This window comes from Papio anubis, chromosome 13, assembly GCF_008728515.1.
Source record: "Papio anubis isolate 15944 chromosome 13, Panubis1.0, whole genome shotgun sequence".
Classification (NCBI taxonomy): Eukaryota; Metazoa; Chordata; class Mammalia; order Primates; family Cercopithecidae; genus Papio; species Papio anubis.
Window position 1 is genome coordinate 99,210,116 of NC_044988.1, and position 20,647 is coordinate 99,230,762.

Below are 20,647 nucleotides of genomic sequence, written 5' to 3' on the forward strand. Positions count from 1 at the left end.
TTGTGTGAGACCTACTGGCAGGTCCCAGCCACCTGGGATGTGCCTTTATTTGTGGGCAAGGAAGGACGCTCCTCATTGCCTGGCCCATGTGTGTCCCTGGCCTTGGGCTCGCGGGTGTTCACCTCTGATCTGGCTGCAGTGTTGTGGAGGCCAGGAGGAGATGGTACCCCTTAGGGCGGCCTTCCTTCAGGACCGACTGCAGTGAGACAGAGGACCAGCTGGCTGCTACTGGGACCTCAGGGCAGGGGACTGGGCTCCCAGCAGGATTCTATGCTGAAGCCCTGTTGGGCAGGTAGTGCTGCCAGCCCCATTTTAAAAGATGAGGAAACAGATGCAAGGTTGAGCATGGTGGCTCACGCCTGTCATCCCAGTGCTTTGGGAAGCCAAGTTGGGCGGATCACCTGAGGTCGGGAGTTCCAGACCAGCCTGGGCAGCATAGTGAAACCCCGTCTCTACTAAAAATACAAAAATTAGCTGGGAGTGGTGGTGGGTGTCCCCATTGTGGAGGTTGCAGTGAGCCAAGATTGCGCCACTGCACTCCAGCCTGGGCCACAGAGCAACACTCTGTCTCAAAAAAGCAAAGAGAGGGGAGGGGAGGGGAAGGGAGGGGAGATGCAGAAAGGAGCTGTGATCAGAACCCAGGCACCTGGCTTACAGCGGCCCCCGTTGACTGCTGCACTTTGAGGGAGATGCAGGAACACAGCGTGGCCACTGCAAGCCCCCACGGTGACTTGGCTCGCAGGGAGGATCCACTCCCAGCCCCAGCCACCCCACCAAACAGGGCTGCTCCCGGGGCCAGCTGCCAGCAGGGGCTCACCATTTGCCCACCTGCTCCAGGTTGCCGTACGGGTCCAAGAAGGCTCGGAGGCCGCTTCGCGGTCTCTGAGCAGCGGCCTTCTTCCCTGAACAGAAGGGCACGCTGCTGTTCATGGAGGTGTCCTCAGAAAGATAGCCCTGTGTCTTCTGGGTGGACCTGGGGGAGACAGGACCCCATGAGCTTCCTGGACTCTGAGTCCCCGGCCCACCCATGGCTGGCAGGGCCCTTGAGGACCCACACTGACAACCCGCCTGCTGCCGGGTGGGGAGGTCTGTAAGCAAGCGGGGTGGGGAGCCCTGGCAATGTCGGCGAGTCCCATCCCCTTCCCCAGAGCCACACAGGCCAGCACAGTCCCAGCACCAGGAGCTGGCCAGGGTCTCCTCCTTGGCCTCAGGGTACAGGGCTTTGGGCAAATTCTCCAGCCGTTTTCCGACACTCCCAAACACCCGCTCCGACGCCACTGGCAGGGCAGCCTTCTGGTTCACAATGATGCTCTGTTGGACTGCAGGAGAGAGGGCAGGGTGAGATCCCTGCCCAGGAGGAGGGCACTGGTGCCCCCACCCTCTTTTTCTCCCTCTGGCAGGCAAGGCCGGTCAGAGCCCTGTCTCCATGGCAACCCCAGGCTCCCCAGTGCCTTCTGGCTGCCTCTGGAGAAGGCTTGGGTTTTAAAACCACCTTGCGTGACTGTTTGTTATACCCAAGCTGTGCCCCTGCGCATCCCCACTCGTGCTGCAGCCGGAAGCGTGCCCCCTTTCTCGCAGCGGGGAGACTGCTTACCCCATCGTTGAAATCCCAGAAACCATGCTGAGAGTGCTGAGGGCTTCAGGGAGGGCTGTCTCAGGGCTGGGGGCTCTTCCCGTCCAACAGCAGCCATGTGAGATGGTCCAAGGACCCTGAATTCCCCAATGGCTGCCGCAGGATGGAAAGGGCTGGGAAGCAGCAGGCTGGCCCCCACATATCCTGGGCACCCTGCTGCCCTGGACACCATGATAGCTCCTTATGGCCAGTGGCTGACACAGAATCATCTCCCGTATGCACCAGCTGCCATTCACATGAAATTGTTTCTCCTGGGCTTGTCCTGGCCTTATATTCCCAAGAGGGGCCCGGGGGCACTCTGGCTTCTATTTGTGGCTCTGTGTCACCCACACAAGCCCATTCTGCTTCTGGGGCCTTGGTTTCCCCACCAAACACACAGAAGTTGGGCAAAAATCACAGCTTCTAACTCCAGCTTCCTGTGATGCTAAGGCGACTGCGTCAGATCCTCCCAAATCGGCGAAGGTCCTAGGTTTGTAGGGCATCGCCCACAGCTAGACCTTGAGGCAGACATTTCCTGAAACTGCACATAGTAGGTGCTCAATAAATAGCTAGAGGAAGTTGACTGTTGGGGGCCCTGGGGGCTGCTGGATCCTGAGAAGACAAGAGGCTTGGTACACAGGAAAAGGTGGAGCCTGGTCAAGGTTATACCAGGGTAAGAACAGGGACTTCTCGCCTGCTTCTCGAAACACACTTCAGAAAGCTCACTGGGAACTGCAAAACAGACACCATTACATCCAGGGCCTGGTGGCTCTTAGCTTCCTTGCTGGACCAGGCAGTGCCAGCTATCTCCAGGAGAGAGAAAGTTTCCTCTTCCCGGCTTTTCCGGGTACCTCCTCAGGCAGCCTTCGAGGGCTGCCTTCATGGATGTCGAAGGAAGATGCTTCCAATGGCATCTGGACCTCCTCCAGCCCCTGTAGGCCATGGGGGCTGCGGAGGGGAGCAAGTGTAGGCTCCAGAGGCTCTGGCTACGGATTTCAAGGTGGGCAGATACAGCGTATGGGGACCCCTTGGCAGCAAGCAGTCCAAGGTGCCGCCCACGTTGGAACACCTCCACTGGACTTCGGACCCTCTACTTGGTCCTCGAAGGTCACCCTGACATCCTCCAGGGTGGCCAGTTCAGGTACATCCTCTGCAGGGTCACTGATCTCTTGGCCTTTGCAAGGCGGTTCCTCACTCCAGGGGCCCAGAGCTACAGCCTCTCTGCCCTCCTGGCTGGAACTTTGCATTCTCGAGGCTCCCCATCCCGTCTGCTTACCTGAGCATCTGCGCTCCCAGTAGCGGAGCGTTGTGTCCTGCAGGGTCTCGTCAGCGAATCGCACCCGGAAAGGGCAACGCCGCTTGCGGGGCTTAGAGCCTTCCCCCGAGGGGCTGTGGGTCAGTGCAGCCTTGAGCTTGGGGACCTGTGCACCGTGGGGCCTGCTGAGAGAGGGGAAAGGAGCCTGTGCTCACAGCCCCCCGCCGTACCCCAGCACACACCCACCAACCCCAGACTGGCTGTGAGATTCTGGACAAGTGCCCTACACTGGTCTGTAAGAATGGATAATGCCTATCACAGAAGCCAGCCTTAATGGAGCACTTCCTACCTGCCAGGCAGGCTCAAGCACGGAGGTACACCATCCCACCAAATGCACACAGCCCCCATGAAATGCTGTTATCATTCTCATTTTATAGTTGAGGAAACAGAGGCACAGAGACTATTCTGAAGTCATGCAGCTGTAAGGCATGGAGCCAAGACCTGCATCCTGGTTCCAGAGCTGGCACCCTTGCACGTAAAGCAATTTAGCAGAGAGGATAAGAATGCCAGCCCAGGAGTCATGCAGTCCTGGGTTTCAGTCCTGACCCTTTTGAGCCTCAGTTTTCTTATCTGTAAAATGGGAATATTGTGCCTACTTTACAGCGTTGTGAAGAAAGGAAATGGGCCGTAGAAGCATCCAGCCCAGGGTCTGTGGGGCCCAGAGGAAACATCACTAACTGGGAGCTGGGTTTTTTTTTTGTTTGTTTTCTTTTTTTTGAAACAGTCTCGCTCTGTTGCCCAGGCTGGAATGCAGTGGCACGATCTCAGCTCATTGCAAGCTCCGCCTCCCGGGTTCACACCATTCTCCTGCCTCAGCCTCCCGAGTGGCTGGGACTATAGGAGTGCGTCACCTCGCCTGGCTAACTTTTGTATTTTTAATAGAAACGGGGTTTCACTTTATTGGCCAGGATGGTCTCAGACGCCTGACCTCAAGTGATCCACCCTCCTAGGCCTTCCTAAGTGCTGGGATTACAGGCGTGAGCCACCGCTGGCCCTGCTGAGCTGTTACTGTAACTGTCTATCTCAATCATGCCCCATCCCAGCCACATGACCTTTGGCAGACTGTCTCCAAGTCTCCATTTTGCAGTTTTTTTCCCTTTAAATTATAGTTACAATAGTACCATCCTCCTGGATTTGATGAGTATCAAATGACTTACATGAGACATCGAGGATATGGCCTGGCACAGGGTTTGGCCTTCACCAAGGGTATCTGTTATATGTATATTTCATAGATAACATTGTTCCATTTATTGTTGTTAATTTCAGCCTCAACCGGGTGAGGTGGCTCACACCTGTAATCCCAGCACTTTGGGAGGCCAAGGCAGGCAGATCACAAGGTCAAGAGATCGAGACCATCCTGGCCAACATGGTGAAACCCCGTCTCTACCAAAAATACAAAAAAATTAGCTGGGCACGGTGGCGTGCACCTGTAGTTCCAGCTACTCGAGAGGCTGAGAATCACTTGAACCCAGGAGGTAGAGGTTGCAGTGAGCCCAGATTGCGCCACTGCACTCCAGCCTAGCGACAGAGTGAGACTCCATCTCAAAAAAAAAAGCCTCAAGGGCAAGGCTGCAGGAAGGCCTGCTTGACCCACCTATAGCTCTGTTATTGAGGAAGGTCATGGCTGGCTGCTGGAATGCACGTATTTATATGTCTGCACCCGTTCGTCAGACCACATCTGTATGTCTGTGTAGATGCGGAGGGAATGTTTTTCGTCAACCCCCAAAGAGCCAAGCAGTCAGGAGGTGTCAGGACAGTGCCTGGTTACATGCCTTGGGACCTAGTCATCCAACAGTTGTGTGCTCAGGAACCCCTGCTCTCTGCTGGCTGCAGGGCCAGGCAAAGGCATAACCCAGCTCTGCCTGCCTGCCTGAAATCTCAGCATCTCCCCTTGAGGGCCACTGGAGCCTGTTGTGAGGCACCCCAGTGTCCCCTGCAGGGCCTACCAGGGAATCTCACACACAGTAAGGTGCTCAAGTATTTGCTCTTGAATATGAAAATCTGTAACTGTGTCTGTCTCTGCTTTTGCTCACATTTGAGAGAATGAATTCCAAACTTTTATTTATTATATCTTGTGAGAAGTCATGTGTATATTTGGCCTGATTGGTTGAAAGTTCTGAGGTTGATAAATGTGTTTCTTTTTTTTTTTTTTTTTTTTTTTTGAGACAAGGTCTTGCTCTGTCACCCAGGCTGGAGTGCAGGAGCATGATCTTGGCTCACTGCAGCCTCCACCTCCCAGGCTCAAGCAATCCTTCTACCTCAGCCTCCCGAGTAGCTGGAACCACAGGAATGCACCACCACGCCCAGCTTACGTTTGTAAGTTTTGTAGAGACAGGGTTTCACCATGTTACTCAGGCTGATCTCAAACTCCTGGGCTCAAGCGATCCTCCTGCCTCAGCCTCCCAAAGCACTGGGATTATAGGCATGAGCCACTATGCTTGGCCATGTGATCCATTTCTAGTTCCTACTCTGATCCATCAGTAGTGTCTACCTGGAGTACTGTGCAAGGAAGGGTTCTGAGGCTCAGTGGGGAAATATGTTCCATTAGTTTTGTCTGCCGTGGGTATCAGATGAGGAGGAATGATATGTATGTGATATATTTACTCTCCCTGGTCTTTAAACTCATGGGTAGTGCCATTCACCCTTCACTCCTGCTTAGGCCTGGAGGAATTTTAACCTGGAGGAACTGTTTCTGTCTTCTTTTCCCCCTCTGTTAAAACTGTGGTATCTAGGCCCAGGTAGGTTCCAATGCCTAGGCTCTTCTCTTACCTCCATCCCTTATTTTTCTCCCAATAGTCAACATACAGTAAAGCCTAATAAAAGTTAGAGTAAGAAATGGACAAATGATGGTGGGATGGGTAAAAAGATGGAAGACTGGGTGGGTGGGTTGATGGGTGGATGGACTGTGGGGTGAGTTAATGAAAGGGTCTGAATAGAACTGAAGTATGAATGTATGGGTAGATGGACAGATGGGTGGCTGGCTTTTTATGTAGATGGGTATGTAGGTTTGTGGATGGTTTTATGACTAGATTAGCGATGGACAGTGTCCCGGGTTTACAAGTGGATGGAAGGATTTGTAGATGGTTGATCAATGGATGGATGATCAATGGATGGATGATTGATCAATGGATGGATGGATAGAAGTGTGGGAGTTTTAGACGGATGACTGGCTAGCTGGTTGGCCAGGCAGATGAATGGATCCACAAGACACCTGATTCATGGGTGGGTGGGTGAGTGAAAATATGTATGGATGGCGTCATGGGTTCATGATAGATGAATGGGTGGATAGAAAGATAGATGGATAGATGGAGAGATTCATGAACAGGTGGTAGAAGATCTGGTTCATGGATAAGATGGATGCAAGGATGGATGGGTGAATGGGAAAATGAATATATGAATGGATTCATGGATGAATTATGTGTTGGTAGAAGACCTCATTAATGGATGGGTTGATTCATTCATGAACTGGCGAATGAATCTTGAATGGGTTGATAGAAGATCTGATTCATGGACAGATGTATGTAAGGATGGATGAATACATTCATGGGCAAAAGAGGAAAGAAAGGAGGAAAGAAAAGCCCCTTTCCTCCACTACCCTACCCTATCTCTCCCATCACTCACTGGTTGGCCTTTTTGACAGTGGTGAATTGTGAGTGATGACCCTTCAGGGGTCCCAGAGTAGGTGTCTGATGGAGCGAAATCTTCGTAAGACTATCCTGGAGGTGCGATGACTGGCCCCTTAAAGACAAACAGGCCACATCAGGCATGAGTGGCCAGGCTGTCCCTCTCTGGAAACATCGATGGCAACCCCGTCCCCACCAAGAATGGAACTGACACTTACCATAGGTCTGGAGAGAATGAACAGTTGGGACACTGCGGAGACCCTGGGCAGTGCTCTAACACACCACTTTGATGTTGTGGTGCTGGGGATGCTGGAGCCAGGAGGAAACACTTGTGAGCCTTGGCTGGGGGACGGTCCTTCCTAGTCATATGGCCTTGGGGTGATGGCAGGCCAGCCTTCAAGGAGGGGTTACGAGGGCTCTGAGATACTCAGCTAACATTAGCATCCTTCTGAGCCGGTGTGGTAAGGGTGTTGGGTGCGGGGACACAAGAGACCACCCCCCACCAGGAATGACTTGAGCCCGCCCCCCGGGGCCTCACTCAGTGGCTCGGGCTCCTCGGCGCACTTCTGCTGGAGCTGGTGCAGGAACTCACGGAACCTGCTGGGGAGGAGCTCTCCTAGGAAGGCGCCCAAGAAGTCGGGGTCCTCCCTGGCCACGCCCCTCCGGGGGCGCTCGCGCTCTCCAGGCCCGGGCTTCCTGGGCGCCGATTCCCGGGACGCGCCGGCTGAGAGCAGGGGAGGTAGCAGCAGGGACCGCAGCAGCCCCCGCTTCCGCACCGCCCGCCGGCTCGCAGTGAGCAGGGCGGGCAGGCGCGGCGGCGGGAGGCGTCCGAAGCCCACCCCGGGCTCGGCATCCCCTTCCGGCCACCACGCGGCGCCGCCCCCCGGGATCCTCGAGCCCCCGGAGCCCCGCGCGCCCAGGGCCGCTCGGAGCGCAGGCGGGGTCAGCTTGGGCAGCCGCGGGTCGCTGCTGCGTCGGAAGTCGCCGTCGCCAGGGAGCCCCTTGGGCGCCACCTCCTGGGCCCCTGGGCGAGGTCGACGCCGGAACATGCTTGGCCCCACGCTCAGCTCACCGCACCCTCAGCGCGCGTGGGTGGGGGGCGCCGGGTGAGGTGGGGAGGGCATAGTCCAGCCCCAGGCCATAGTGCCCCGGGCAGGGCAGCACGGTGCAGGGTGAGCGCCACCGGCCCAGCGGACAGCGAATGGCTTCAGGCGAGAACTCCCAGAGCCTCTGTTTCCTCACCTGAAAAATGGTGACAGCAAGAGTGGCCAGCTTTGGGGTTGCTGTGACGTTTAAATGAGCACGTACATGCCAGTCTTAGAACAGCCAGCTCGGAACAGTGCCAGGCACGCTGGCCAAGCTTACACATAGACTAGCTGCCGTTCTTAGTATTTAAAAGTTCTTATTATTTAGGATTTAGTCCCAGCTCCACCACTTACTAGCTTTGTAACCTTGGCCAAGCCAATTAACTTTCCCTCTGCCTTCCCTGGGGGCTCTGCTCTGCAGAATGGGGATAATAGCAGCACCTGCCTCTTTGCAGCCGTGAAATGGCATCACCGCTGGTAGAGAGAGCACTTAGCCTGCCTTGCAGTGTTCAAATCGTGGAAGCTGTTACCGTCATTAGCGCTCTACTGGGAATTAGGAAATCTGGAACCAGCTTGAGGGAAGAAAGACCTGACCAGCAGCCTCCCAGCCCTGGTGGTGCCTCAGAGACCCCTGGGTGGGGAGCCTGTTGAAAGTACAGATGACTTAGCCCCAGCCCCCATTCTGATTCAGTAAGTCTCTGCTGGAACCAAGACACTTTGTTGTTGTTGTTGTTGTTAAAGAGATGGGGTCCTGCTAAGAGATGGAGTCCTGCTGTCGCCCATGCTGGAGTGCAGTAGCACCATCATAGCTCACTGCAGCCTCAAATTCTTGGGCTCAAGCGATCCTCCCGCCTCAGCCTCCTGAGTAGCTGGGACTACAGGCACACACCACCACAGTCGGCTAATTTTTGTATTTTTTGTAGAAATGGGGTGGAAATTTTTTGTATTTATGTTGCGCGGGCTGGTCTTGAACTGCTGGGCTCAAGTGATCCACCTGCCTTGGCCTCCCAAAGTTCTGGGATCACAGGCATGAGCCCCCACTTCTGGCCAAGACACAGACTTCTAACAAACTCCACTTTGGGAGGCAGAGCCCCAGTCCTACTCCCAGCTCTGACACTGAGGGGTCTCTGAGCCTGCTTCCTCCCCACCATACCCCACTCCCAGATTGTTGTCAGCTCTGAGCTGGCTCCTGGGCAGTGTCACACTCACCCTGGTGGGCTTCTGGGCAGGGCCTGAGAAGGTCCTGTGAGTTTAGAGCTCTCTACAGGCAGGCTAGCCCTTGGGAGAGCCCATCATCCCTGCCTGGTGCCTCTCCCAGCCCCTCCCTGCTGCCTCTGGGCTGTTTCAGGGTCATTGTGATCCGCGCCTCACCCCTGGGCACCTGAAGAGCAGTGGGCACCAAGGCCTGGGGACTGAGGGTGAGGCTATTGTGTCCTGGATGCCATAACCACCCAGGGCACTGGGACTCTGACCAGGGCAGCCAGGCCTTCCAGATCTGAGAGGCTCAGGCTGGGTGGCTCTGGAAGTAGAACTTCCACCCCAAGAGCAGGCAGTCAGAATACAATGGACCTAGAAATTACAGGCACGGTGGCTCACGCCTGTAATCCCAGCACTTTGGGAGGCCGAGGCGGGCGGATCACCTGAGGTCAGGAGTTCAAGACCAGCCCGGCCAACATGATGAAACCTTGTCTCTACTAAAAATACAAAAATTTGCCGGGCGTGGTGGTGTGCACCTATAATCCCAGCTACTTGGGAGGCTGAGACAGGAGAATCGCTTGACCCTGGGAGGCGGAGATTGCAGTGAGCTGAGATCATGCCACTGCACTCCAGCCTGGGTGACAGAGTGAGACTCCATCTCAAAAACAGTAATAATAATAATGATTCAAGGCCTGGGTGCTAGGTGTGCTTCTTGCTATTGAGATGTCATTTCTTTCAGGCAGTCTCAGCTGGCAGACAAAGAAATGTGTGTGTTTACTATTATACACACACAGATCTATAAATATTTCTATAGGTAACCATCTGTACTTATATTAAGCTAAACATGAGCTCATGCTGACATCTCCAACTCTAATCCATTACACGGATCATTTGAGATTCTGTCTCAAAAAAAAAAAAGAGGCCAGGTTGCAGTGGCTAATGCCTGTAATCCTAGCACTTTGGGAGGCCGAGGCAGGCGGATTGCCTGAGCTCGGGAGTTCGTAACCAGCCTGGGCCACATGGTGAAACCCCGTCTCTACTAAAATACAAAAAAATTAGCCAGGTGTGGCAGCGTGTGCCTGTAGTCCCAGCTACTTGGGGGGCTGAGGTAGGAGAATTGCTTGAACCCGGGAGGCGGAGGTTGCAGTGAGCTGAGATCGCGCCACTGCACTCCAGCCTACACAGTGAGACTCCATCTCCAGAAAGGAAAAGAAAAGAGAAGAGAAGAGAAGAGAAGAAAATAAGAAAGAAAGAAAGAAATTAACATACCCACTTTCAAGTCCATGGTCTGCTGTTTTGCTGTGTGATACTGGAGAAGCGTCTTTTTTCTCAGGACTCCCTGGGCCTTATCTCTGAGTCTTGGCTGGGAGAGGGCCGAGAGGAAGCTCATAGAGTATTGTGAAGCTGGGGTGGGAGACAAAGGTCATTTACTTGAGTATTTCACTGGCATGGCATAGTTTCATAATTTGAAAATGAAGAAACGACTTTGTAATTCAAATAACAGAGTGACTCACTAGAGGACACGTCGCCAAAGATATATTCTATTTTCTGTCAATGCTTCTCACCAGGGATGGAGGGACATACTTTCTTGGAGAGCTACAATATTGAGTGGGGGAGGGAGATATTTTTGTATTTATTTAAAGGGTATGTGACTTTTTTTTAATGTATTGGTGTCACCGACAATTTTAGATGGTTTTTGTTTGTTTTTTTGAGACGGAGTCTCGCCTGGCCAGCCAGGCTGAGTGCAGTGGCGTGATCTTGCCTACTGCAAGCTCTGCCTCCCGGGTTCATGCCATTCTCCTGCCTCTGAAGCTCCCGAGTAGCTGGGATTATGTGCCCGCCACCACCAGCTACTGTTTTTGTATTTTTAATAGAGATGGCTTCCACCAGCAGTCAGGATGGTCTCTAATCTCCTGGACTCAGGATCCACCCCGCCTCGGTCTCCCAAAGTGCTGGGATTACAGGCATGAGCCACCACACCCGGCCTAACTAGATGTTTCTAAAGAGCCCTCCAGACCTTGCACTCTGCAATTATTTATCAAGCAACTACTATGTGCTAGGCTTGGGAATTCAGAGATGCCAGAGGCTTTGAGGTCAGGAAGCTGGCCAGCCCTGGGAAGGCCTTGGAGTCTGGGTGTGGGGAAGGGGCTTGCTCTTCTGTTGACAGGAAATAAGATAGGGCTGGATTTTTAGGCATGCAAAGTTTGGACCAGAGCTGCCCCCTGGCGGAGGATTCCAGACACCCCCAGCAACTGAAATTGCCCAGGATCAATCCCTTTGCATAGAGACACAGAAAATGAAGCTTGCTCAGACCAGGGGTAGCAGTTGGGACCTAGAATAGTCTAGAGGGGATGCCAAATAATACGCACATACACACATTCTGCAGACTCAATGCAGATGGGGCTTTTTGGCATCCCCTTTCTCCCGTAGCTTTCAGTACATTTAGAGCAAACACACTTTAAGCACCTTCTGTGTGCACCGCTCAGAGGAAGGCATTGGAAACCTAACGCCAGAATATTATTATTTTATTTATTTATTTTTGAGACGGAGTTTTGCTGTTGTCACCCAGGCTGGAAAGCAATGGTGTGATCTAGGCTCATTGCAACCTCCACCTCCCAGGTTCAGGCAATTCTCCTGCCTCAGCCTCCCGAGTAGCTGGGACTGCAGGCATGCACCACCATGTCTGGCTAATTTTGTATTTTTAGTAGAGACAGGTTTTTGCCATCTTGGCCAGGCTGGTTTCAAACTCCTGACCTCAGGTGATCCCCCCGCCTTGGCATCCCAGAATGCTGGGGTTACAGTTGTGCACCACTGCACCCTGCCAAGACCAGGATGTTATTAATAGTTTAGGAAAAATGACCTTAGGGTGAATATTGTCATTATAATAGCTTCCATTTCCTGAGAACCCACTGCAGGTGCTGAGCTGAAGGTCTGACGTGCAGTGTCCCACAAGTTTAATCCTCTCAGAACATCAGAAGTTGAGTAATGATTACATTGCTCAACTTCTTCTGGCAGGAGTCTGAAGCTCGGAGATGTTAACAGGCTCTACCCACCTGCAAGCTCGTGTTTCCATCACTGCTGCCTCAGAGATAGCTCCAGAATTTCTTTGCACGGGAGGAGCCGAGGGAAGGGGCATGCTTTTGGAATGGAAATTTCATGGGCTTGTTCTGCTTATTTGGGTGGGAATCCCATGGCACTGCCAGGAGTATTTCTTTTTATTTTATTTATTTTGGGGGGTCTGTATTATTTTAAGATGCTAATGGAGATGGGTGGATTTGAGGACCAATGGCTTTTTTTCCCTTCTTACTCAAAGCCCAGCCTGTAGCCTCCAAACTAACTGTTGTTCGTGCTGGGGATGGAGAGAGGGCAAGGCCGTGGCTCTTTTCAGTTCGGGAGGTCCTTCCAGATTCCCAAAAGTCAATTTAGTCAAGTTTTGAGCTGTAACCTGTGTTGGGCGCGGTGGCTCACGCTTGTAATCCCAGCAGTCTGGGAGGCCAAAGTGGAAGCCTTGCTTGAGGCCAGGATTCAAGATCAGCCTGGGCAACAGGGTGAGACCCCGTCTGTAATTTTTTTTTTAAAGAAGTCAAATTAGGCCGGGCGCGGTGGCTCACGCCTGTAATCCCAGCATTCTGGGAGGCCAGGGCGGGCGGATGACGAGGTCAGAAGATCGAGACCATCCTGACTAACAAGGTGAAACCCCATCTCTACTTTTAAAAAAATATGCGCCGAGCCGGGCGCTGGTGGCTCAAGCCTGTAATCTCCAGCACTTTTGGGAGTTTGCATGGCTGATCACGCAGGTCAGGAGATCGAGACCATCCTGGCTAACACGGTGAAACCCCCGCCTCTCTACTTGAAATACAAAAATAGCCGGGCTTAGGTGCGAGTCCCAGCTACCGGGAGGCTGAGGCCGGAGAATGCTGGAACCCGGGAGGCGGAGCGCAGCTTGCAGTGAGCTGAGATCCGCCACTGCACTCCAGCCTGGGCGAAGAAAGCGCCAGACTCATCTCAAAAAAAAAAAAAAAAAAATAGAAAATATTAGCTAAGGTTTGTGTCCCAGCTACTTGGGAGGCTGGAGGGAGAGGAATGTGGAACCCTGAGACTGAGCTGCAGTGAGCTGGAGATAGGCCACTGCACTCCAGCCTGGACGACAGAGCGAGCCTCCGTCTCAAAAGAAAGAAAGAAAGAAAGGAAAGAAGGAGGGAGGAAGGGAGGGAGGGAGGGAGGAAGGGAGGAAGGGAGGAGGAAGGAAGGAAGGAAGGAAGGAAGGAAGGAAGGAAGGAAGGAAGGAAGGAAGGAAGAAGGAAGGAAGGAAGGAAGGAAGGAAGGAAGTCAGTTGGGGTTGGAATTAGGTTGGGCGTAGTGGCGGCGGCCTATAATCCCAACACTTCGGAAGGCAGAGGCGGGAGATCACTTGAAGTCAGGAGTTCGCGACCAGCCTGGCCAACATGGTGAAAACCCGTCTCTACTAAAAATACAAAAATTAGCTGGGTGTGGTAGCTCACACCTGTAGTCCCAGCTACTCTGGAGGCAGAGGCAGGAGAATCGCTGGAACCTGGGAGGCGGAGGTTGCAGTGAGCCGAGATCGCGCCACTGCACTCCAGCCGGGTTGACAGAGCAAGATTCTGTCTCAATTAAAAAAAATTAAGTTAAATTATTTTTCAAAGGAAGTCAGGCTAAATCCGGAGCCCGCGGGAGGGGGACGAGCTGAACGAGGGGGTGGGGCCAGCCGTGGCCCCGCCCCTAAACGCTCGGAAGTGACGTTAGCGGACAAAGGCAGCGCGCGCCGCGAGCTGTCGCGTCTGGTCGTGGTGTGGCGGAGCTGCGGTTACCTTGTAGGGTCTCCGCCGCTGCCGCCCTCCCTTCCTCTTCCCCATCTTCTTCTCTCGGTCCCGGGAGCCCCCGCGCGGAGTGAGTAGCGCGAGGCGGTGCGAAGGGTAGGCAGCCGCCGGGAGAGGGGAGGCCGCGACCCCTAACTGCTTCGGCACCCTGTGGTCCCCGGCTCGTCACGTGACCCGGCGCGTGCGCGCGGGCCGGCACGGGCCCCACGTGCGCGTTCCCAAGCGGTCCACGGGCCGGACCTGGGCAGGGACTACGGAGCAGTCAGTCCGTGGGTTGAGGTACAGGAGGAAAGTCAAGGCACTCAAAGCCCAGACAGGGCACTCCCCCACCCGGGTCCCCAGACCGCAGCAAATCCCTTTCTCTGAGCCTGTTTCCCCTCCGAGAAACAGGGATATGGAGAGCGCCCACTCGGAGGATGGATGGGAGGAATCGGTAAAATGCCCAGTTCAGAGCCTGGCACAGTGAAGTGCCCGTTGCACAGAAGTTGCTGTCGTATTTAACCTTGGGTCCCTCCCCAGCGCCAGCCCGACACAGGTGCGGCTCAAAAAAGACACCCCCAGAGCCCTTGCGGCCAAGGTCAGCCTGTCTGCAGGGAGGCTGCCATATCGGAAAGCCCAGGCTTTGCTGCCCACCAACTGTGTGATCTCTCTCTCTGGACTTCGGTTTCTCCTCTGTATTGTTAAGTGGTTGCCACAGCTGGTGTCAGAGGCCCTGACAGCGGGAAGGGACAGTGTAACCGGTGGTTGTGGTGTGTAGAATGATTGCCCAGTGAGATGGGATGAGCCTCTGGGAGGAACCAGGGCTGGGATAAGGAGCCTGGAATCCCTCCTTAATTCTGTTCTCGGCTTCCTGTTTGTATGTTTAAAGACACATCATTTCCTTTAGTGTGCTGGTTTTCCTCTCTGTAAACTGAGGACTGCGTGGGGGTTGGAAGTAACGCATGGAGTGTTTTGGTGGAGGCCAGAAGCCCTGGGATCACAAGGATAGCATCTAAAAAATCTCGGTGGGGGTTCTGTGCTTATAGACAGAGGAAGCTCACTCCTCACTCTGGCTGATTTGCAGAGCTGTTTGAGTCTGCTGGATTGGCCGCCCAGCATACCAGTAACAGTCCCCTACGTGTGTCCAACAGTACAGCTTCTATGGCATTCTAAGGCAGTTTTCCCATTTGATCCTCATAGTGGGCAGAGTTGACAAGAATCTCGTTTGACGGAGAATTTCTTTTTTTTTTTTTTGAGACGGAGTCTGGCTCTGTCGCCCAGGCTGGAGTGCAGTGGCCGGATGTCAGCTCACTGCAAGCTCCGCCTCCCGGGTTTACGCCATTCTCCTGCCTCAGCCTCCCGAGTAGCTGGGACTACAGGTGCCCGCCACCTCACCCGGCTAGTTTTTTGTATTTTTTTAGTAGAGACGGGGTTTCACCGTGTTAGCCAGGATGGTCTCGATCTCCTGACCTCGTGATCCACCCGTCTCGGCCTCCCAAAGTGCTGGGATTACAGGCTTGAGCCACTGCGCCCGGCCTTGACGGAGAATTTCTAAGCTCAAGAGAGAATATGTGCCTGGCACTGTGCAAAGCACTTTAAGCTTTTCGTGTGCACTTTTAATCACAGGCTTTCTGTAAAGTCAGTATTACTGCTCCATTTTATAGATGAACTGAGGAATGGTGAGGTTTGATGTCTTATCTGAGCTTACACAGCTGGTGAGCAGAGCCAAGATTCAGATCTGGTTCATCCGACTCCATCAGAGTCTTTGTTAGTTTTTAAATGTATCCCCTGTTTTGTCTTCTTCCCTCCCTTTCTCCCTTCTTTACTTTTCTTAGAGCACTCTGCCATTTGCATGTGGCCTGCTGCTGTCCACAAAGATCCAGAGAGGATGGATTCTGTCCAGTAGGCTGCTAGAGGGTGGCGGTCACTTTTAGGCAGGCTTTTCCGTAGAGACTTAACATGAGTAGGATGAGATGACTGCAAAAGTCTGCCGGTGACAGTTTCAGCACCGTTTTCTTCCATGGGTCGTGGGAGAAGAGACGCAGTAACTGGGGCAGCTGCGTGGGTCTGAACACCTTGGCGGGGAGGAGGAGGCAGCAGCTAGGTGACCGCGAAGGATGTAGGATCACACTTACTGGCTGAGCAGGCATTTACCAGGCGTGAGGGGTTTCTCTTCCTCTCTGAGCTAGCCTAGAGTTCACACAAAGCCGGGGTCCTCCTGGCCTCCTCCCAGGCCCTGCAGCCACATGGCATCTGTCCTCTGGAGCAGAGTGTAGCAGGACCTCCTGCTGTTGGCCAACCGACCTTGCTGTTCCCTCGGACTCTTAGGGACCTCCTCCTGCCCCACTCCAGTCTGAACAGAATGTAGCCAGGACCCTAGGAATCCCATTTATTAATGAATCAGCGTTAGGACAAATGTCAAAGTCAGGCTCGCTATTTCCCGGCCAGTATGTGCCTCCCCTGGCTTTTTCCTAGAATTTGCATGTAGGTGGAATTCTTGTAAATTAGATTATTCAGGGGACCCTGACATTTAAAGGAATCATGTTACAAGGCTTTTGGTAAAGCACAAAATTATGTTGTCGGTAACAGCCTTCAGTATTACCCATTTTGAATGGTTGGACTTTTGTCTGTAGGATTTTCTTAGAAGTGGAAAATGGCTATAGCTGCACAAAGCCCATTCTTGTATTATTTGGCAACCAATTAGTCAATGGCCACCTGGTGTCAGGCACTGGTCTAATCGGTACGCGTTTGCCCTCAGATTTATTCTGTTCATTTGATCAGAGATGAACTTTCTGTTGAATATCTGTGTTTCGTGGGATGCAAGAGAAGCATAGTGATACATCTCAAATGTTGCCATTGCTCTCTAGGAGCTCCCAGGCCAGGCGAGAGATAGAACTGGATACAAAACCTTCAGTTTGCCAAGACTGGTGGGTGGTGAGAGGGAGACAGGCTTGCTCTCGCCGTGCTCCAGTCTGAATGGTAGTCGTGCTAGCATGGTGTGGAAGAGTAGTGTTTCGTTTTTTAACCTTTGTCTTTAATTTTCCCAGCCACCAAGTGTTTTTATTTTTGAGACAGGGTCTCGCTCTTGTCCAGGCTGGACTCAAACTCCTGTGCTCAAGCAGTCTTCCCACCTCAGCCTCCCAAAGTGCTCAGATTATAGGCATGAGCCACTGCACCCAGCTGTAGTTTTGAATGCCGTCCTCTGAGTGACTGATGGAGGGCTGTGACATGGTTGCTCTGGTGCCTGCTGGCAGAGGGGCAGGCAGCCCACCTGACCTGGTCCTTACCCCGTCAGACCATAGCAGCCACCAAACCCAGCTACATGGTGACATTCAGGTTGGTGGCCCTTTTCCCCGTCAGCCACCATGGCAGATCTAGCAGTCTTGAGGATTGGCAGGTCTGGTGGGAACAAGAATTCATTCTTCTTCTTCTTTTTTTGACACACTGTCTCACTCTGTTGCCCAGACTGGAATGCAGAGGCAGGATCATGGCTCACTGCAGCCTTGACCTCCCAGGCTCAAGTGATCCTCCCACCTCAGCCTCCCTAGTAGCTGGGAGGTACTAGAATGTGTGTGTTTTTGATAGAGACGGGGTTTCTGAGCCATGGGCTGCTTTCTCCTTCCAGCAGTGTTGTTCCCAGTGCTGGGAGACCAGTGTGGGAGCTCTGTGGTCAGCTTGCGGGGAGGGTGTTATGTGCAGTAATTAGAACTAAGGTCCTCCCCAGCCTGTTACCCCAAAAGGCTCCCTGATTGGTGCAGTGATCGCTGCCTTTCTTCATTGTGGCCCAAACCCTGTGCGTGAAAGGTAAAGCGAGGGGTCAGTCTGCGAGTGGATTCAAGAATCTGAAGAGGGAAGCCAGGCGCAGTGTCATACGCCTGTAATCTCAGCTACTTGGGAGGCTGAATAGGGAGGATGGCCTGAGCCCAGGAGTTTGAGGCCAGCCTGGGCCACATAGCAAGACCCTATCTCAAAACAACAAGGATCTGAAGAGAGGTTTAAGGAGGCTTCTCTTTAGGCACAGCCAAAGAGTTCTGCTAAGGGTGAAAAGACCCAATCACGGATCTAAGAAGAACCGGGCCCCGGTAGAGCACATGGGTCTTGTCAGCTCTCTCTGGACCCTCAGAAAGCTGGCGTGTGACTTTGTCAGTGAAGAAAGCTCAAATCTGCAGAAGGAGTCAGGCACAGGGTTGGAGAGGAGGGACCCCATCCCCTCTGTTCTCAGCAGCCACAACAGGCCTTTCCCTGTTGCCCCCACTGGCTGGCTGGGTCTCCGGAAAAGGCTGACCAGTTACAGAAGGAGAATTGCATCCGTTAGAAGTCTTCTTTTTTTTTTTTTTGATACGGAGTCTTGCTCTGTCGCCCAGGCTGGAATGCAGTGGCGCGATCTTGGCTCATGGCAAGCTCCTCCTCCTGTGTTCAGGCCATTCTCCTGCCTCAGCCTCCTGAGTAGCTGGGACTACAGGTGCGCGCCACCGTGCCCGGCTAATTTTTTTGTATTTTTAGTAGAAACAGAGTTTCACTGTGTTAGCCAGGATGATCTCTATCTCCTGACCTCATGATCCGCCCGCCTCGGCCTCCCAAAGTGCTGGGATTACAGGCGTGAGCCACGGCGCCCGGCCTCGTTAGAAGTATTCTTGAGCTGACTGGCTGGGGTGGGCCTGCTGCTTCTGGAAAGTTCCTTCTCTTTCAGGACAGGTTCAGAATATAGTAGTGCAGAAGATGTACTGGGGGCCAATAACAAATTTGACCAATGAAAAATCTTGGCTGGGTGCAGTGACTTCCACCTGTAACCCCAACACCTTGGGAGGCCGAGGCAGGTGGATCACTTGCAGCCAGGTGTTTGAGACCAGCCTGGGCAACATGGCAAAACTCCGTCTCTACAGAAAATACAAAAGTTAGGCAGGTGTGGCGGTGTGTGCCTGTAGTCCCAGCTACCCTGGAGGCCGAGATGGGAGGGTCACCTGAGCCATACTCTAGTCTGGCGACACTGAGACCCTTTCTCAAAAAACAAAGAAGAAAAGAAAATTCTCCAGCTTGTCTTGTGTTTAGTTTCCCTTCTCTTTCCTCATAGTTGCTTCCCGAAGGCCTCATGCTCCTTCTCGGGGCGTTTTCCTGTTTCCCTCTGACCACTTCTCTTGAAGCCCCTAGAGCATTCCTGGGTCTTAGGGTTTTAAGCTTTGAGTTGTGTTTGAGGACTGTGCCCGAGTTCCACATGTGGACTCTTCCGTGTTGACCCTGTAGCTCCAGGGGTCAGGCAGACGGTCTTGGACCTACGATTTGTCAACTTTGGCGACAGGCATTTGCTAGAAGCCCCCTGCTCTCCTTGTGTGGAGGCGGCACGTGCGAGGTGGTGAGCTGCAGCTCCCAGTCAGCTGCGCGTTTTCCACCGAGGAGATTTTCCCTTTATCATGGGTTTATCAGGATGTAGCAGCAGCTGCTGCTGGGATTCCTGCCTCCCACTGTTGCTGTTTGTCCTGTGACAGCCAGCACGGCCACTGCCATTCTCACTCTGCCTCCCTTCAGGGTAGGCCCTGGCAGCGTGGGAAGCACATCAGCTGAGAGCTGGTGCCAGCATGCACTCGGGGCCGCCCTCATCCAGGCCCCGTCTGCCTTTCCCAGCTCACCTTCCACACTGTGTTCCCCGCCTCCACTCTCCGCCCTCTGATGGCCCGTGCTGTCCCACAGCTGCTCCCTCTGTCTGTGCCCCACCCCTCCAGCACTCCCTGTCTTTAGATGCCCAGCTCGGGCTGCCTCCTCCAGGCCACTGCCCCTGTCTGCTGTTCAGAAAGGATTCTTCTGCCCTTTGAGTTTCCTTAGCACTTTATGGTTCCATTGAGAATCTTATTTTTCTGCTGCGTATTTTCGTTCCCTTTGTTCTTTGCCTGTCCTCCTGGGCTAGAGCTCTCTGAGGTCTTGGCAAGCCTCACAGCAACTAGAACAGCCCCTAAGCGTGGTGTGCCTTGGTGACAGCACTGTGCCTATGGGAAGCTTATGGCAGGCTGGCCACCTTTGGAGCGTGGAGCCGCTGAACTGTCATCCCTCTCCTGAAGGGCAAGTTGGGCCTGGGCTCTGCTGCCAGGACCCAGCTGAGGCTCTCTAGTTCCCTCTCCTTCTGCTGTGGCAGCGGTCTCCTCATCCCCCTGCTGTCTCCACTGCTGCCAGCAGTCTTCGAAAGCACCGGTCTCCCCGGGCCACTGTCTGCTGGGCCTCAGGGTGGTTCACACTCGTTGCTCTGTAGGATGCAGTCGAAATTGCTGGAGTTGACTGTGAGACCAGGAACTGGCAGCCACGAGGGCTGTCTGTCCTTCCCTCCGGGAGCAGAGCTGTCGCCCTCCACTGGCTGCATTTATTCTTGCCCATCCATCGGTTTCAGCTTATGCGTCCCCTCCTCAGGGATGCCTTCCCTGGTCCCCGCATCCGAGTCCACTTCCTCTCTTCGTGCTCTGCTGGCACTGGTGCTTCTCCTCTGCAGCCCTCCCTGCAGGTGTGGTTGTGTCTGTAGAATTGTTTTCTGCCTGGCTGTCTGCCTGGTTCACAGCCTGGTTCACAGCACAGAGTCCCCACTCCTCATTAACGGAGGACTGGACCCCACCGTGAGTTGTTGCTGTGCTCTGAGCCAGAGGAAGGGAGGCGTGGAAACTTCCCTGGCCCTCCAGGGTCTGCTGGTGTTCTCTGCTTTGCGGTCTTTTCTCTTTATTGATCAGGGTTTTCTGTGCCCAGAAGCCACTGCGTCAGGTGTCATATAAAGCATGTCAAGAACTTGAAGCCAGTCCAGGCACAGTGGCTCACACCCGTAATCCCAGCACTTTGGGAGGCCAAGGTGGGAGAATCTCTTGAGGTCAGAAGTTCAAGACCAACCTTTGTAATGTAGTGAGACCCCATCTCTACAAAAAATAATTAGCCAGGCATGGTGGCACACAACTGTAGTCCTAGCTGCCCCGGAGGGTGAGTTGGGAGGGTCTCTTGAGCTCTGGAGTTGGAGGCTGCATTGAGCTATG

At 53.6% G+C, this 20,647-nt stretch overlaps 2 protein-coding genes across 13 annotated transcripts in view; one reads left to right on the forward strand and one right to left on the reverse strand.

Annotated features, from left to right (window-relative positions):
• Positions 1-12,315, reverse strand: C13H9orf50 (chromosome 13 C9orf50 homolog). 6 transcript variants are annotated; one of them, XM_009188035.4, is made up of 10 exons: positions 11,886-12,315; positions 10,347-10,428; positions 10,102-10,236; positions 7,089-7,792; positions 6,769-6,859; positions 6,549-6,665; positions 2,889-3,052; positions 1,178-1,319; positions 829-973; positions 1-196 (listed from the first exon to the last, which is right to left on the reverse strand). In XM_009188035.4, the coding sequence occupies exons 4-10, from the start codon at positions 7,597-7,599 to the stop codon at positions 119-121; spliced, it is 1,248 nt and encodes a 415-aa protein (XP_009186299.1). In that variant the 5' UTR covers positions 7,600-7,792; positions 10,102-10,236; positions 10,347-10,428; positions 11,886-12,315; the 3' UTR covers positions 1-118. The 6 variants fall into 6 exon arrangements, with proteins under 6 accessions (XP_009186299.1, XP_009186300.1, XP_017805041.1 ...); XM_009188036.4 differs by lacking the exon at positions 10,347-10,428; XM_017949552.3 differs by lacking the exon at positions 11,886-12,315 and having other exon boundaries at positions 10,347-10,471.
• The window catches only part of NTMT1 (N-terminal Xaa-Pro-Lys N-methyltransferase 1), a 21,259-nt gene continuing 3,207 nt past the window's right edge, over positions 2,596-20,647 (forward strand). For 2 of the 7 annotated variants that reach the window (XM_009188042.4, XM_009188043.4), the window contains exon 1: positions 13,595-13,740. The gene's annotated coding sequence lies outside the window, so the exon portion shown is untranslated. Of the gene's footprint in view, positions 2,613-13,589; positions 13,767-13,842; positions 13,950-13,969; positions 14,206-20,647 lie in introns of those variants that run through there. The other 5 variants (XM_021927136.2, XM_003911205.3, XM_003911206.4 and 2 more) reach the window with 5 other exon arrangements.

Coding starts and splice junctions, on each gene's coding strand:
- C13H9orf50 (XM_009188036.4), bottom strand. CDS start 7,599: ATGTTCCGGCGTCGACCTCGCCCAGGGGCCCAGGAGGTGGCGCCCAAG. Junction 6,860..7,088: donor CGAGGAGCCCGAGCCACTGA/GTGAGGCCCCGG, acceptor TCCTGGCTCCAG/CATCCCCAGCACCACAACAT. Junction 197..828: donor CGTACGGCAACCTGGAGCAG/GTGGGCAAATGG, acceptor GTCTCACTGCAG/TCGGTCCTGAAGGAAGGCCG.